Genomic DNA, 14,339 nt, shown 5'->3' with positions numbered 1-14,339 from the left:
CTGTATTTTCCAGTCTCCCGCGGTTGAACTTTAGGTCAGGAATCAGAAGGGCGGGGGCTGGAAGCTGGCAGAAGAGTAGGAGGCAGGAGGGGCGCGGGACGGGGCCGCCGCAAGGGCCTCCGGAGGGCCGTTGGTCCCCCTGGGGAGACCCTGGGGTCATGTAGCCGCACTTCCCCGCGAGCCCGGCCTCCAACGCCACCGCCCCCAGCCCTTCTCCGGCTGCGACGTTCTCATCCAGAACCCTCGCTAGACCGCCCGGCCCCGCCTATTTTTCTTTTTTCCTCTTCCAAAGGGGGGTCACACACACACACACACACCCACCACCCCATTTCCTTCTTCCCCCAGCCTCTCGGCTTAAACCAATTACGCCGCTTGGCAAACAAAGTGAGGGTCGGGTTTGGGGGAGGGGGCTCGGCGGGAGGGGGCGCAGGGGGCGCGCGCCGCGGCGGCGTGGCTGGGCGGGAGGCGCGGCGGCTGGACTGGCGGGCGGCCGCCTCGCAGGTGCACCTCGGGCTTTGTAGGTGCGAGCGTCTTTGTGCGGCGGACAAATGGGGAGAGGACGAGGAGGTGGGCACTCGAGCGACGTAAGATCCACATCAGCTCAACTGCACTCATCTCGCACAGGCCGCCCGCTCACTTCCCGCGGAGGCGCTCCCGGGCGCCGCGCTCCGCGGGCGCCGCCTGCCCCCTCCCGCCCTGTTGCCGCCGCCGCCGCCGCGCACGCCGCGCCCCGCAGAGCCTGGCTTCCTCCTCGCTAGGGTGGCGTTGGGCCGGCGCGGGCGCTCAGTTGACTGCAGCTACTCCGCTCCCCGCCCCCCGCCCCGCGCGGCTGCCAGTCGCTTCGCACAGGGCTGGATGGTTGCATCGAGCAGGGTGGCTCCAGGATGTTAGGGGCTGTGAAGATGGAAGGGCACGAGAGCAGCGACTGGAACAGCTACTACGCCGACACACAGGAGGTGAGAGGCGGGCAGCAGGCGGGGGGTTCCTGGAGCCCGTACTGGGGGAGGCCGGGCGAGGCGGGCCCCCGGCAGGGCGGGGGGGCTGGCGGACTGGGGGCGCCTCCTCCGTGCCACCGGTGCCTACCCACCGGGTTTAGCCCAGGCCGGGCCTGGGCCGGGCCTGCGAGCCGGATCCGCAGCCCCGCCGGGGAACTGGATCCCGGCGATCGGCGCTCAGAGAGGGCGAGACGGTTTTAGGAAACTCTGGCTTTGAAAACACGCGCTCTGAGACGCACTTTCCTCTTCCCTGCCGAGAGCGGGAGCCAGAGCCCGGACCCGGGTCCCGAGCGCGGGTTGGCGGGCGGGCGCCAGCACGAGTTTGAAGCAACTTTGAAAAAGCCAGAATTCGCCCGCAGGGCGGCCTCTTCCTTCCGCAGTTGAATTCTCAGATGTCTTCTGATGAAAGCGCGCAGCCGCTAAGTTGAGCGTCTTAATAATGAAATGATTCCGAAATTTTGTAAAACTTCTTCAAAAGCCGTTTGGGGAGAAGTGTGCTCCTTCCTCTCTATAACCGCTGGGTGGCGCTAGTGCGAGCTGACTTTTCCTCCAGCACTCCGGGCGGGCGGAGAACCTGTTTCTCTTCATTGTCCCCTTGGTGGCACGTTCATGTGGTTTATTTTACAATGTGCACAAAGGGATTGCGAGGAAAACCAGGTACAGGCAGGACCACCACCTACTAAAAGTATTTGTCTGGAAATAGCTGGCGATTACCCTTCAATAGTTTACCATTATTGAAAACGTTTACTGAAACTGTCTTGGATAATCTTGGGAAGAGGAAAAGAAAAGTAAAAAATACTTTAAGACATGGACAGAAAAATATAAAATCAGGAAATATTTTCATGGTATATCTGTTTCATGGTTAAATCGGTTTTTTCACCTTTTATGTTTTCAAATAAAGTCATATTTTCTGATGAAAATAAATTTAAGGATATCATTATTTTTATTAAATCAACAGAGAAGTAGTTTTTATATTTCTGTACTCTATATTTTTTAACATATCTAGTGCATTCTCAGATTGCTATTGATAAGGGTTTTCTCCTACTGATGATTTAAGAAAGAGCTCAGAACTCTTCCTCAGGTTTAATTCAGATACAGTCATCTCCAGTCACTAGTCAATTAAATTCTCTATGAAAAGAGCTTCTTTACAGGTTAAAACTGGGAATTAGAAAGTAGAATAGCATTAAGAGAAAATAAGCGGACTTTGATTTTGGAATTGTAAAGTATTTGAAACTATTCGTATATAGTTTGAAAAGCCAGGTTTTGAGATTATCAGCGGCAAAATATCAGAATGTGGAAAAAATATGATTATTTCTACAAACTGTGTCACCAAAATTTTCAAGCCTTAGGGGCCTGGAAATAGGTAGTGAAATTAGTGCAAGTTTATGAATGGCTGTAAAGTCATGTTAAAGTTAAATGTATGTAGTGCATTGATATTATTATGCACCCTCCCCTACCCTTTCTCCTATTATAGATCTATTCTTAATTTTTTTCCAAAAGTTACTTAACTTCTGAGGTTTTTTTCCCTTTTAAAATTACAATTGCTACAAGTAGATGGAAAACACTACTTCTAAATATAATAAACAACAAAAAGTCACCATTTGGTGAAAACTGCTAAGACGGTGAAGCCAGTTGTTTGGAAATGTTTGGTCATATGGCCAGGGATGATTTGCTCTATCGGGGAGAGTTTAATTAACGGCCACCCCGCGCAGCCCAGGCCGCTACGTGGTCAGTCGGGCCTGGCAGGCTTAGGTGAGATGGGTGCCGAGCTGGTGCTCTTGCCCTCCTGGGCGCGGGGGCGGGGCTGCACCGCCATACACACCGTACCCTTAAAGGTGGAGTGAATAAGCAAAGGATCAGAGATTAATTCTGTTTTCGGAGTTTTAACTCCTTTTAACCAAAAGGGCGCTTTGCCGAGGCCGTGCTGGGGTGGAAACTGGGATACCGCCTGGCATGGATAGAGGCGACGTAGGGGCCCTAGAAGCCGGCCCCCGAGCCTGGCGTGTAAGGCGATTACACATCTTCCTGGGGACATATTTTCTGTGAGCTCTTGTCTTTCATGCCTGCGGAGACAGGATTTTTCCCCTGCCGTGCAAGACAACTCTTTGCGGGTTCTGGGGAGGGCGCCCGACGGTTTGCCCCTGGTGGGGAGTCCTATGCTTTGCAGAAATGCTCTCCTCTTGTTTTCGGATTTGCCCCGGCCGGTAGGCCGCCTGCGCCCACTACTAACTCCGCCCTTCGGGGCCTCTTCACGCTGTCTCCGCTCCAGGCCTACTCCTCGGTCCCGGTCAGCAACATGAACTCGGGCCTGGGCACCATGAATTCCATGAACACGTACATGACCATGAACACCATGACCACGAGCGGCAACATGACCCCGGCTTCGTTCAACATGTCCTACGCAAACCCGGGCCTTGGCGCCGGCCTGAGCCCCGGGGCGGTGGCTGGCATGCCGGGCGGCTCTGCGGGCGCCATGAATACCATGACGGCGGGCGTGACGGCCATGGGGACGACGCTGAGCCCGGGCGGCATGGGGGCCATGGGCGCGCAGCCCGCGGCCTCCATGAACGGCCTGGGCCCCTACGCGGCTGCCATGAACCCGTGCATGAGCCCCATGGCGTACGCGCCGTCCAATTTGGGCCGCAGCCGGGCTGGTGGCGGCGGAGACGCCAAAACTTTCAAGCGCAGCTACCCACACGCCAAGCCGCCCTACTCGTACATTTCCCTCATCACCATGGCTATCCAGCAGGCGCCCAGCAAGATGCTCACACTGAGCGAGATCTATCAGTGGATCATGGACCTCTTCCCCTATTACCGGCAGAACCAGCAGCGCTGGCAGAACTCCATCCGCCACTCGCTCTCCTTCAACGACTGCTTCGTCAAAGTGGCCCGCTCCCCGGACAAGCCGGGCAAGGGTTCCTACTGGACGCTGCACCCGGACTCCGGCAACATGTTCGAGAACGGCTGTTACTTGCGCCGCCAGAAGCGCTTCAAGTGCGAGAAGCAGCCAGGGACCGGGGGCGGGAGCGGCGGCGGCGCCAAGGGCGGCCCTGAGAGCCGTAAGGACCCCTCGAGCGCTGCCAACCCCAGCGCCGACTCGCCCCTTCATCGGGGCGTGCACAGTAAGGCCGGCCAGCTAGAGGGCGCGCCGGCCCCCGGGCCCGCTGCCAGCCCCCAGACTCTGGACCACAGCGGGGCGGCGGCGACAGGGGGCGCCTCGGAGTTGAAGACTCCGGCCTCCTCGGCTGCACCTCCGATCAGCTCCGGGCCTGGGGCCCTGGTGTCTGTGCCCCCCTCCCACCCGGCGCATGGCCTGGCACCCCACGAGTCCCAGCTGCACCTGAAAGGGGACCCTCACTACTCCTTCAACCACCCTTTCTCTATCAACAACCTCATGTCCTCCTCGGAGCAGCAGCACAAGCTGGACTTCAAGTCATACGAGCAGGCGCTACAGTACTCGCCCTATGGCACCGCACTGCCCGCCAGCCTACCCCTCGGCAGCGCCTCGGTGGCCACGAGGAGCCCCATTGAGCCCTCAGCCCTGGAGCCAGCCTACTACCAAGGTGTGTATTCCAGACCCGTTCTAAACACTTCTTAGCTCCCTGGGACTGGGGGTTTGTCTGGCATGGCCATGCTGGTAGCAGGAGAGAGAGAGAGAAAGAGAGAAATCAACAGCAAACAAAACCACACATACCAAGCCGACAGCAGCATAGTAAAATCCCAACTATTTTTATTTTATTTTTTTGTGCACAATCTTTCCCCCAGTACAAAAGACTGTTACTTTGTTACTGTTGTTCCGAACGCTTTGTGTATATTACTACAAAAAAAAAACAACCCCAAACCAACAAAAATTTTTCCTGCAAAGTTTAATGATCCACAAATGTATATATATAAAATCCTCCTACTTCCTTGTCCCTCTCCCTTTCTTTCCTCTTCCACCTGCAGACGTGTTCTAGTCTGTGCAGGATTTATTTAAAAAAAAGAAAGATGGTCAAGCTTGTAAAATATTTGTTTGTGCTTTTTTTTCCCCTCCTCACCTAACACCCATCCCCACATACACACACACAGGTGTTTACAGGTCTATGGCAATACTCTTAACCATAAGAACTGAAAGGGTGGAAAACAAGTAGACACTAGGGCTGTTAAAAGTATTGAAGGACAATGCTGCCATTATGCAGCAAAACATAAACAGATTATAAACATCAGAGCCACTTGTTTTTCAGCTTACATTTCGGATACGTTCAGATAGCAGGTGTCTTAAAATGAAATACATATATATCATATATGAACTTATGCACATGCTCAGCTATGTACATCTTCCATATATTTACATAACATATAGAGGTGATAGGTAGGAGATATACATGCTCTTGAAAGAGTTGCCTGACCAAGAAGTTACAAAGGCACCCTCCTCCCCTCCTCTCCACCCATATATAGCCCTGGGAATCAATTCCTCGAGAATTGCCCTCCTCAATAACTCTGTTCCTTGCTTTGCAGAGGGCCATGGTTTTATCATTCTGAGGTCACATAACGTGTAAAATTAGCTTCTATGTATCCATACCATTTAAAGGATATTTTTTCCAGAAAAAAAAGGGAATATTACAATGTTGGAGGAGAGATAAGTTATAGGGAGATGTATTTCAAAATTTGGTTCAAGATTCCAAAACCCAGTTGATTGTGGTCATTTTAATTATTGCCATCGTGTGCTTGTTTCATTCAGTGTTAATGCACTTTTCACAGTTGGACATGGTGTTAGTATAGCCAGACGGGTTTCATTATTATTCCTCTACGCTTTCTCAATGTTAATTTATTGCATGGTTTATTCTTTTTTTCTTTACAGCTGAAATTGCTTTAAATGATGGTTAAAATTACAAATTAAAATGTTAATTTTTATCAATGTGATTGTAATTAAAATATTTTGATTTAAATAATGAAAATGATAAATTTTAAGCCGTGGAATATGTTCTTGATCATTTGCAGTTAAGGACTTTAAATAAACCAAATGTTAACAAAAAGAGGATTTCTGTTATTTTCCTTAATTAAATCCAAAATGGATATTCTGAATATGATATTTTTCAAAGTCCAGGCACTGAATATAAATGACAAAAAGGAAAATAATCTAAAAAATTTGTTTTGTTTATGTTTATTATATGAATATCTAGCTAGTAAAAAGCAATTAAGGAGATTCAATAAAAGTTGATAAATAAAAAGGTAGATAAACTGATTTAATATCCTAAGACTTGAGATTTTTAAGATTCTTTATTCCCAGTAATGTTTACTTCAATTTTTGACAAGGTCTTCAGCCTTCTGTGTTTCCTTTGAGCCTTTCCACAATAAACTCAAATATTATTATTTTAACTACCTTCCCCCCTTCCCCAATGTATCATTTTCCTTTATCTGAAAAGTATTCGAGTAAGAATAAAATATCAGATGTAGCTGATAAAATTAAGTTGTCTACCACAGAGGATCCGGAACCCTCTTTTTATTAAAAGAGCAGCAAAATTTAACCATCATGGTAGCTTTAGAGGGGGCCCGGGGAGGCATGAGTTAATTCATTCCTGCAGGGGAAGCTTTGTGCCACCGGGACATTTCGGGGTTGCTGCTATTTTGTATTTTGTGAAGATATTTTTTAAAAATATTGTTTCTAATTTTTTTCCTGAGAGCTTAAAACTGATGATTTGTTTGCCTTCTAAGAAGCTTTTAAATGCAGCTTCACACCCCTACAGTTGGTTGAGATCACAAAATCATTAATCTCCTTTGATAGTAGGCTCACTTTCCAGTCCACCTATTTCTTTGTAAGCCTCGTTCGGATTGACATCAACAATAACAACACCAGCCCAAGCAGAGGCTGGCCTGCCTGAGCCCTTGTGTATGAACTCCATCCTCGCCAGGGCTTGAACTTGGACAGCCTTTACTTTGATCGCCCCACTCCTTACCGCGGACAAGATAAAAAGAGCTGTGTGAGTCCCTTAATTATCGCGTAATTGCCTCCCCAGATGAGAGAAGGGGTGCCATGTAGCACTTGAGAAAAATCCAGAGATCCAACCCCCGCTCTCACTTCAGCTAATGAAAGGAGGAGATGGAAATTACTGGTTTGAGTAATTTCACAATCTAATTCAGAGGCCTCTCGGAAGGACGTTAAAGTCTCAAAGAGAGGAAAAAGCTTTCAATCCCGATAGTTATTTATATTTATACAACGGGCAAACGTTGGCAAATTCGAATTCCAAAAGTAATATAAAGGCGTGAGCTTGGGCCTCGGAATTTCACCCGGCCCCACTGAACCTAAGTCGTCTAACTTTGTTCCCTTCCCCCTCTTTAACATGTTAATAATATCAGTGTCTTGCATTCACCCACCAGGCTGAAGTCGGCCTATTAGCTCTTGCTCTTACTTGGCGGAGACTTTTTCAGGGTTTGCGGCGGCCGAGGCGCCGCGGGTTTACAGCCGAGGCCACTTTGGAGACCTGCCTGGGGAGCTAGCCCTGTGGGTGGCGGGGAGTGGGGCTCGCCTCGTGGACCTCTCACGCGATTTTCTGACCGCTCCCTCAAGCCACCTCTGGGCGATGCCATCTGCGCCCCGTGCGTTAGGGAGCGCGCGGGCTGGGGTCGGGGCGGCCGGTTGCCGGGTAAGGAGGGCAGAGAAAAGGACCGCAAGCATCTCGAGGTGACAAGTGCAGTTAGTTCTTCATTGTTTGGGCATTTTCCCCTCCTAGCGAATAAATCTTCTGTTGAGCCCGAGACCTAAAAGTCAACAAAGAAGGCCAGGGGCCTCGTTACCGCTCCTGCGGCTCCAACGTCCGCGCTGCCGCGGCCGCTCCCGCTGCGTAATCCCTTCCTCGGAAACCCGGACACACAAACGCCGGAACGCCCGGGGCCAGGGCGCCGCGCCCCAGGGCCAGGAGGAAAACATCTGTGGTTTCGAGGGAGTGCTGGGACCCTCCCGGAGCGCGCCGCCTTCCGCGACCCCCTCCCACCTCCCTTTTCGTCCTGGAGCGTCTATATTTCTTCACCTCGGAGGCTCCTGCAGAAGAGGGCCGGAAAGGGGATGCTGATCCCTCAGCTGCGGTCCACCGGACTCGCTTTATTTAGGAATTTCGCCCGAGGTGGGGGAGGGGTCTCCAGAGGGGAGGGAGGGAGGGAGGGAGAAGGGAAAACCTTCTTTTAGACCCAAGTGCAAAGCTCCGGAGGCCCTCCGATCCACTGACTACGCCACCGAGCAAACATTTTTAGAAAACAAGAAAAATGTTTTGAGAGTGAGTATAGTGCTGGGGAGGAGAACTTCAGATGTTACCTTCACCTTGTCCCAGCCTGAAACATTTTTTTTAATGGATAAAAAAAAAAGGCAACTAAATTTAGGGAAGAAGAAAAGCTCACCAGTTCTGCTCAGAAACTACACAACTCAGAAGTGTTCCCAAGTAGAAAGCAGCTCAGTGTTTCCTACACGATAGCTAATACAGTGTTTAAACCAAAGATAAAATTTAATTTCCATTGTCCCTTGGTGATCCCCGCATTGTAGAATAAACTGGTGAAAATTATTATGGGAGGAGGGATTAAACAAACAAAATCCTATTAAAGTTCTCAACTTCTGTTTTCATTTTCTGAAAGCTAGATACCCGACTGATTTCACTGAAAGTATAAAAAACATTATTTTACTCAGGAGTCTAACAGATTTGAATAAGCCATAGCGGAAAAGAATTCCTGGAGTGATAAAATTTTAAAACTTTGTTGTTTTGTCACTTTAAAAAATTGATCGCAATTCCACGAAAATGCTTATTACATTTCTTTCCAGAAAACTTCTGTGATCGATACAAATTCCTTTCAGTGGAGGCCAGTGTAGGAGACCTGTAGCCCAAATTAATTAACCTTTCCTCAAGATCAATTGGTCTTCTGTTGATTTAGCAGCAATATTGCAGAACATTTAGCTATAATGTATTTTAATGTGATACCTCAATATGTCAAGAGGAAAAGCTCATTGAAAAGATAAAATTGCTTAAATTATGTAATGGATGTTTAATAAATTTGTAAAAATGTTTTACTTTCAAAAATTAAATGTTAATTGCTTCTTTGAATTGTAGTAAAATGTGTTTGCAACTAAATGGAGTTAAGATAATGTCTAATTACTTCAAGGTAATTACGTGCAAAAAGGTGATTATTTTTAAGCTACCTTGGGCTAAATAGGAAATTAAATTATGCTGAAATTTAGAAATAAGATGTTCCTGAACTGAAAGAATCACTGGCATCTGCAGAAACTCATGAGAGTAAAAATGTAATTAAATGAAGTAACTTGGAAGGTTTTACAATCTTACTAATTAAAAATACAATCCATTTGGGAAGATATAAGGTTTTTTAAAAGAAGCCATTTATTCAAGTTTTATTTTCTACCAATGATCCAATTTACTGTATCCAAATAACATTTAATAACAGATTAAATATTCTGACTTTTTCTTCAAATAGTAAAGTTTGAGGCCATAATGTTTCCATTGGTGTTTCTCTTTTTAGCTCCTAGTCTAGCTCGTTTCATTGAACTTTGGACAGCTCAGACTGCAGCCCTCACCTTTTTTTTCTTCTCCAGCCATCATACTAGTAAGCAATTTGGGGCTGGAAAATACCCATTCAGTTCAACTTTAACTTGTAAAATGCATGCATTTTCCTACTTATACATATATTTTTTAATCTAAGAAAGGGGAAATCCTCACTTGCTACCTTTCTTTTTCTAACTTCCTCATTTCTCCAATTGTTAGCTGCGACTGCGCAGTGTAAGAGCAGAGCTCATGATGAGCGTGAGCTCCCCTCTGCAGCCCTGGAAAGTGAGGAGCATCCCTCCTTCTAGATGCCACTTCCTGATATTTTGGGGTTCTCTATGTCTTAGTCAACTTAGAGTATAAAAGCAGAATATTCTCTCTCAAAATCCGGGAAGGAAAGGGCTTGAATGGAATAAATGCTTGAAGACTTCAAAATTCAAGTGGGATGCTAATCAAGTCACATCCAGATCAAGTTCAGACCCGGGCCAGCGCCACTCAGTGTGAGGGTGCCTTGGGTTGACTTTCTACTTCTTTCCTCAACTCCTCTTCAAGATTACACATCAGGGCCTTTTTCTTTTCTTTCTTTTTTAATTCCTGAAACTAAGAAAAACAACCTGGAAATACTCCTCCCCCAAAGCATTGCCTGGAATTAGGGAACAATGTTTTCAACTGGAAACCTTAGTGTCTTTCCCCCCTCTCCCATAAAATTTCGGTTACTCCTACGCTTGTCTAATCATGTCCCAGGTCAGTTTTCTCACTCTCTCTCTCTCTCTCTCTCACTCTCTCACACACACACACACACACACACACACACGGAGTTATTTTAAAACAAGCAATTTAATGAGAAGAATGTAAGGGGCTTCGTGGGGGTTTGTTTCGTTTATATATTTAATTTTAAGGACCCATTATGCACGAGGGAGGAAGGAGGCTCCCGCCTAGCGCTGCACTCCTGCAGAACTGATTTTCTTTGCGCGATTCCGGTGACCGGGGTGTTTCTGGAACGTTTCCGTAGTTCTGGGTCCCATCTGGGAGCCTAGTGCTTCAGTCCCATAGCCCAGCTACAAACGCCTCCGGCTCCGAGGGCCACCTACTGCCTCGTTCTCCACCGCTTTTTTCCTAGGTGGAGGCTGATTCACAAGCTTAGACTGCAATGAGCCGTATTGCAGCGCAGGGCACCGGCCAGGTTTCTTCTCCTCTTCCTGGAATCACACTGCCTTCTGCCGACACGCGCTTCCTTTGTGTTATGCCTGGCTAACATACTAATGGGGCGGATAACCCAGATCCTTTGAGGAGGGGTGGAGGGGGTTGGAGACACGGAAGGGAGAGAAGGGAACCGAACGGCTCTAGCTGCTGACCCTTGGGCCAACGTGCTCAGAGGCGGGCAGGCGGGCGGGCTGGTGGGCAGGAGGGGGAGGGGTGCGCGGGTTGCGAATCCAGGTGGGGAAAGTTTACGTTGAGGGCGCTGTAAGCAAACTTAAATGCCTGCACCAAGTATTTAGAAAGGGTGATCTGATGCTAATGTGCTGTCCTGCGTTCGGAACTGCGAGGCCCGGACGCCACGGACTCTAGAGAACCTGCCCCGCTGGCCGAGCGGCCGTGCGCCGGCTGTCGAGTGTCCGCTTCCCCGCCCCGTCCTCCGCCCCACCCCCCTGCCCTGAGCCGGGTCGCGCTGCGCGGTGTCCTCGAGCCACAGGTGAAAAGTTCTAACTGCGTGTCGCACGGGTGCCCCTCTCCGAGGTGTACACCTTCGCAGACTCATCAAGCTCTAGATAACCCAGCCACCTTAGATGCTGGGTCCCAGCGACTAAAGACTTCCAACCTCCCCGGCCCGCTGCGCTCAGCGAGAGCCCTGCCTTCCCCGGCCTCACCTCTAAAGGGCTGTCTGGCCTCCCACTCGGAGCCTTAACTGATTAACCACGGCTGGAACTCCTGCGCTACGCCACAAAGTGGGCACGAGGAACCACGACCCCGGGGCCGGAGGCCTGGGGCCCCAGAGGACGCTACCTCTTGGCGCGGGCCTGGTCTCGGGTCCCAGCCTCACAGCTCGCACGGCCGAGCCCCCTCTCCGCCAGGCCTGCGGCCCCGCCCGCCAGACGGTGCCCGGGCGCCCCGAGACATATGCTGTCCGCAGGCCGCGCGGCCCGACGTGGTGCTCATTGCAAAGGCGGTTCTCAGCCCATCAAAAGCCCAGGCTTTCTTCAGCCGTATGGGCCGCGAGGTGAACAACAATGCCCGGGCCCCTTCACTTCAAAAGCGGCGATCAGGGGAAAGGCTCCCCTAGAGAATTTTTTTTTTTCCTCCTCAGCCTTTCATTCCTGGTTTTTAAAAAAAAAAGGCATCAGCAACTCCAGGGCCCGGGCGAGCCTAATGCCCTTTGATGGGGATTGAATTCATTATCTCCAATAACACAATTGTGCTTGGCCAACGAAAAGAGCAAAGCAGAGCTCTATCCTGCCCGAGGGGCCCGGTCGGGCGGGGCGGGCAGGCGAGGAGCGCTCCTGGGACCCGCTCGTAGGCGCAGTCGCGGCGGGCCCGGCGGAGATGCTACACCCCCTACGCGCGGGGGCGCGGGCCCGCCGGGAAGCTGCAGGACCTGTGGCGCCGCCCGCGGAGGCAGCGCGGGGAGGGGGCGGGGCGGCTCTCTGGCTTGATTTATTTTTCGTGTCTCCCTTGCAACCATTCCCCGAGGGCGGCCCCTCCGGCTGGGTGTTTACTCGCTTCCCTCCCGGCCTCCAGCTGTGAAGCAGTCCCTGGCGCCCGGGCGCGTCGGCCAGAAAGGACGCCCCTGGCTGAGCGCGAAGGGCTTCCAACATCCTGGCCGCGCCGCCCAACCCCGGCGCCCTCGGCTGGGAGCCAGCTTTACTCGCAACCCAGCACTGATAAATCGGGCTTTAAATCGCCCCTGCCCTGGAGCCCCCTCCGCTCAGGCTCTCCCCACTGGCTTTCACACCAGCTACCCGCACTGATGGCGGAACAGCGCCGGGAGCCTGAGCCCGGACGGCGGGACACCACGTCCGGTACCCAGACGCTGGGTCCGAGCCCCGGGCATGAGGCGCCGTTCCTTCGCTTCCGGCCTGGTGGACACTGTCCCGGACCCCGACATCCACGCGAGCGCCTCCTCCCGAGTTCCACTGCCATCCTTGCCCTTTCAGCCTCCTCCAGCCCCTGCTGTCCTGAGTGTACGCAGGTGAAAACAGGGGCTAAAACGGGCACTATTAGGTGCCTCGATTTCAGGTGTGTGTGTGAGCGAACTTCCCTAAGAATCATGAAGACTTCTCTATGGTTTACTGTCTAAAATTCGACTTTAAGTCATTTCATTACTAGGCATACTTCCTACACAATCCTATTTCCCCCCTCACTCATTACTGAGGACAGTATGTATTGCAGTTTTCAGTCAGATAAAGTATAATAATAAACAGAATTTAAAGTATGTTTGTTTATTTTTGCAAGAATACATAAAATGCTCTATGGTAGTAACTGGGTTAGGATTAGTCGTCCCTCGCCAATTAGTCATGACTATCCCAATCTTGAAGCAATTGACTCTTCACCTTTCTCTTCAGGGAATTAGAGCCAGCCCACATATACTGTAGGAGATAATATAGATAGATAGCTATATATGCCAGCATACATATGTGTGTATGCACACACACAATTAGATACGCTGATTTAGAGGAGCATACCTAAGATCTTTCTGTCCCTATGACTATCCCCAAAGCATGAAAGCAATAAATTAAGTGATCTTTTGACTTGGGGCAAACCAAGAAAAGCATTTCAGATTTAAGACTTTCAGCTAGGCATTATTCTCATCAGGAGATACAGGAATTTAGTTATTTAATCCCCTTCAGCATTAAGTGGTGAAAACTTTACAAATTTAGCCCGTGGAACTCTGACCACTCCCTCCAATTTTTAGGCCTAGGTACCTGGTGGAGGTGGAGGAGAAAAGTCCATTGTGATAGGTAATGTTGAAGAGAAGACTTCAGTTCTTTTTCCATCCCTTTTCTTTTCTTTTTTTCTCTTCTTTTTGTCTTATAGAACAGCATCCTGAATATAACTTACATTAAAACATGTATTTACTTTTGTGACGACTTTATGGTTTTCATTTACATCAAAAATATATAAAACATTTACTTGCAGATACTCTAAATCTCTAATAAAGAGGTCTATGGGTAATGCTAATCTTTAGATGAGTTATCAAACTCCAAATATGTATTACAGATTGTCAAGGAATGAGTGACTTCTCTCCTTCACCCTTACCCCACATTTTATTAACTTATTAAAGAATAGGTCTGAATCTTGGTGACCAAACATTTACAGTGTGGTGTTACTTAAGTCACCTTTTATAAAATCTCTTTTGTAACATCAAGTGGAGGTTTAATCTTTGCCCTCAATATGACATACTATTCCACACCTGGGGGACTGCTGTGTTTCCTTTGTTTATTCATTATCACATGTTTAGAAATACTGGGACGAGAAAGCCATTTATACAGGGTAAAGATGTCAGTGACTTGGATTTTACAGATTAACAATTTGAATAAGAGTTTAACATAACATGTACGACCAGAATAAATTATATATAGGTATAGCTATTTGGGGATTAATTTTTCCAACATTTTGAGGACTTCAGAGTAACCACATTCTGGACTCAGTGTAAGAACCATTCTGTGAGTAACAATATGTTCAAAACAACCACCAAAAAAGCTTTAATTCTGACGTATATCTGTCAGACCACAGAAGCTACAGGACAGTCCTGTGGCTTATCACATAAACAATTTGTCTAGTGCCAGAGCACACATAAAGGATTATGTGACTTCAGGTGAGCAGGGTA

At 49.1% G+C, this 14,339-nt stretch overlaps 1 protein-coding gene across 1 annotated transcript; it reads left to right on the top strand.

Annotated features, from left to right (window-relative positions):
- The first annotated feature begins 614 nt into the window (after window positions 1-614).
- FOXA1 (forkhead box A1) lies at window positions 615-5,575 on the top strand. Its single transcript, XM_036841278.1, has 2 exons — window positions 615-956; window positions 3,265-5,575. The coding sequence occupies exons 1-2, from the start codon at window positions 885-887 to the stop codon at window positions 4,591-4,593; spliced, it is 1,401 nt and encodes a 466-aa protein (XP_036697173.1). The 5' UTR covers window positions 615-884; the 3' UTR covers window positions 4,594-5,575.
- Window positions 5,576-14,339: the final 8,764 nt, after the last annotated feature.

Source organism: Balaenoptera musculus, chromosome 2, assembly GCF_009873245.2.
Source record: "Balaenoptera musculus isolate JJ_BM4_2016_0621 chromosome 2, mBalMus1.pri.v3, whole genome shotgun sequence".
NCBI lineage: Eukaryota > Metazoa > Chordata > Mammalia > Artiodactyla > Balaenopteridae > Balaenoptera > Balaenoptera musculus.
The sequence above is the reverse complement of the archived record's forward strand: the minus strand, read 5'-3'. Positions and strand labels throughout refer to the sequence as shown.